General features: G+C 34.6%; 1 protein-coding gene across 1 annotated transcript; it reads right to left on the bottom strand.

Annotated features, from left to right (window-relative positions):
* Nucleotides 1–370: 370 nt before the first annotated feature.
* Nucleotides 371–1306, bottom strand: LOC148122522 (olfactory receptor 5T18-like). The gene has a single exon (XM_087903850.1). The coding sequence runs from the start codon at nucleotides 1304–1306 to the stop codon at nucleotides 371–373; it is 936 nt and encodes a 311-aa protein (XP_087759976.1).
* Between the last annotated feature and the right edge of the window lie 623 nt (nucleotides 1307–1929).

Below are 1929 nucleotides of genomic sequence, written 5' to 3'. Positions count from 1 at the left end.
GGAATTTTACATTCTTCAATAATTAAGCACTGAATTGAAAGCAGATGGCTCATTTTGCAAAGCATTAGCTAAGCAGTGTGATGCTATGAACTTGAATCCCTAAAATACACATAAAACCAAAGATGACAACAAGCATTTGTAATCACAGAGCTTCTAGGCTGAGATGGGTAATGGGTTGGGAGAATTGCCTTGACTCTTGTAGGTCAGCTCACATGGTGTAAGCACTCACAAGCAATGGTGATTTTATGTTTGGATGTATTATGGGAGAAGATGAAAAATGCAACATAAAATAAGTAATAAAATATATTTAAAGTATTTATTAAGAGCATGTCATAAAGATAAGCTTAAAATGGAGTTTAATTTTTTTAATTTAATATTTAATATGAAATTTTTTTCTCAATACTCTTCTCATTGCCTCTTTTACATCTTTGTTCCTCAGACTGTAGATGATGGGATTGAGCATTGGAATCCCAATGGTATAAAATGATGACACTATCATATCACGCTCCAAGGAATAACTGGAACTAGGTCTTACATACATGAAGAGGATAGTGCCATAAAAAATCGAAACACCAGTGAGGTGAGCTCCACACGTAGAGAACACTTTTCTCCTCCCTTCAACTGAATTCATCTTAAGAATTGACAACAAAATAAAAGCATAAGAGACCAGAATAAACAGGATGGTGACTAGTTCTATGGAACTCACAAAGAAGAAGAGCAGAAGCTCATTTACATACGTGTCAGAGCAGGAAATAGCAAGTAGAGGATGTATATCACAAAATATGTGCCTAATTTCATTAGAACGACAGAAAGAAAGGCTGAACGTGGTCACTGTGTGGACAACAGCATGCAGAATTCCACCAGCATAGGAAGCAATGATGAGTGACACATAGACTCTAGGAGACATACTCACTGCATACATAAGTGGGTTGTGAATGGCTACATAGCGATCATAAGCCATTGCTGCTAAGAGAAAACCGTCTGTTGTTCCAAATGTAATAGCAAGAAACATCTGTGCTGCACAGCCATGAAATGAAATGATTTTGTTTTTTGACATAAAACCCACTAATATATTTGGCGTGATATCTGTGGAATAGCCGGCATCCACAGAAGACAGTCCACTGAGGAAGCAGTACATGGGGGTGTGGAGTTGTGGATCTCCAATGACTAATACGATTAGTCCTACATTCCCCATTAGAGTAAAAATGTAAATCGCTAGGAAGAGAAAAAAGAGAATGATCTGTAGTTCAGAGTTGTCGGTGAGTCCCTTGAGAATAAATGCAATTGCTTCTGTGGTGTTCTTCATGTTGGAATCTCATAAAGCAATATCGAAGATACTCAGTTTACTGTATACAGTTCAGCAGATAAGTAGTGGGAGTTAATGATCATAGATCATGTCTTCATATACTCAGTGGTCTAGAAGAAAATGGTTACACAGTGGTATCATATGCCACTTATAAACAATGTAATAGAATATAATATTTTTTCATATTGTGGTGATGGGCACATTACTTAAATTTTTCTATTTGCACAAGGCAATCACCACCAAAATTTAAATAATATTCTTCACAGACTAAAACAAAACAATCCTAAATTAAAAGGGGGAATAAATTTCTCTGAACAAGACTAAGATGTTCTCCCAGAAAACAAGGGTGAATTTATCACAATATATGATCTCAAACTCTTACAAAACCATAATATCAAAGACAGTGTGTACCACCACATTCTATGTATGTAAATTAACTGAATAGAAAGAGACACAGAATATATAGATACATACATATATTTGTATATGTTCAATAAAACATATTGAAACTTTTGACAAAGACATCAAAAAATATAAGAACCAATATTTTTCTGTGGCACCAATCTTACTTGACTCAAAAATAATTCTAAATGCATCAGTTATTATAATATAATACATGAATT

Source organism: Myodes glareolus, chromosome 3 (assembly GCF_982192425.1).
Source record: "Myodes glareolus chromosome 3, mMyoGla1.1, whole genome shotgun sequence".
NCBI classification, from domain to species: Eukaryota; Metazoa; Chordata; class Mammalia; order Rodentia; family Cricetidae; genus Myodes; species Myodes glareolus.
The sequence above is the reverse complement of the archived record's forward strand: the minus strand, read 5'-3'. Positions and strand labels throughout refer to the sequence as shown.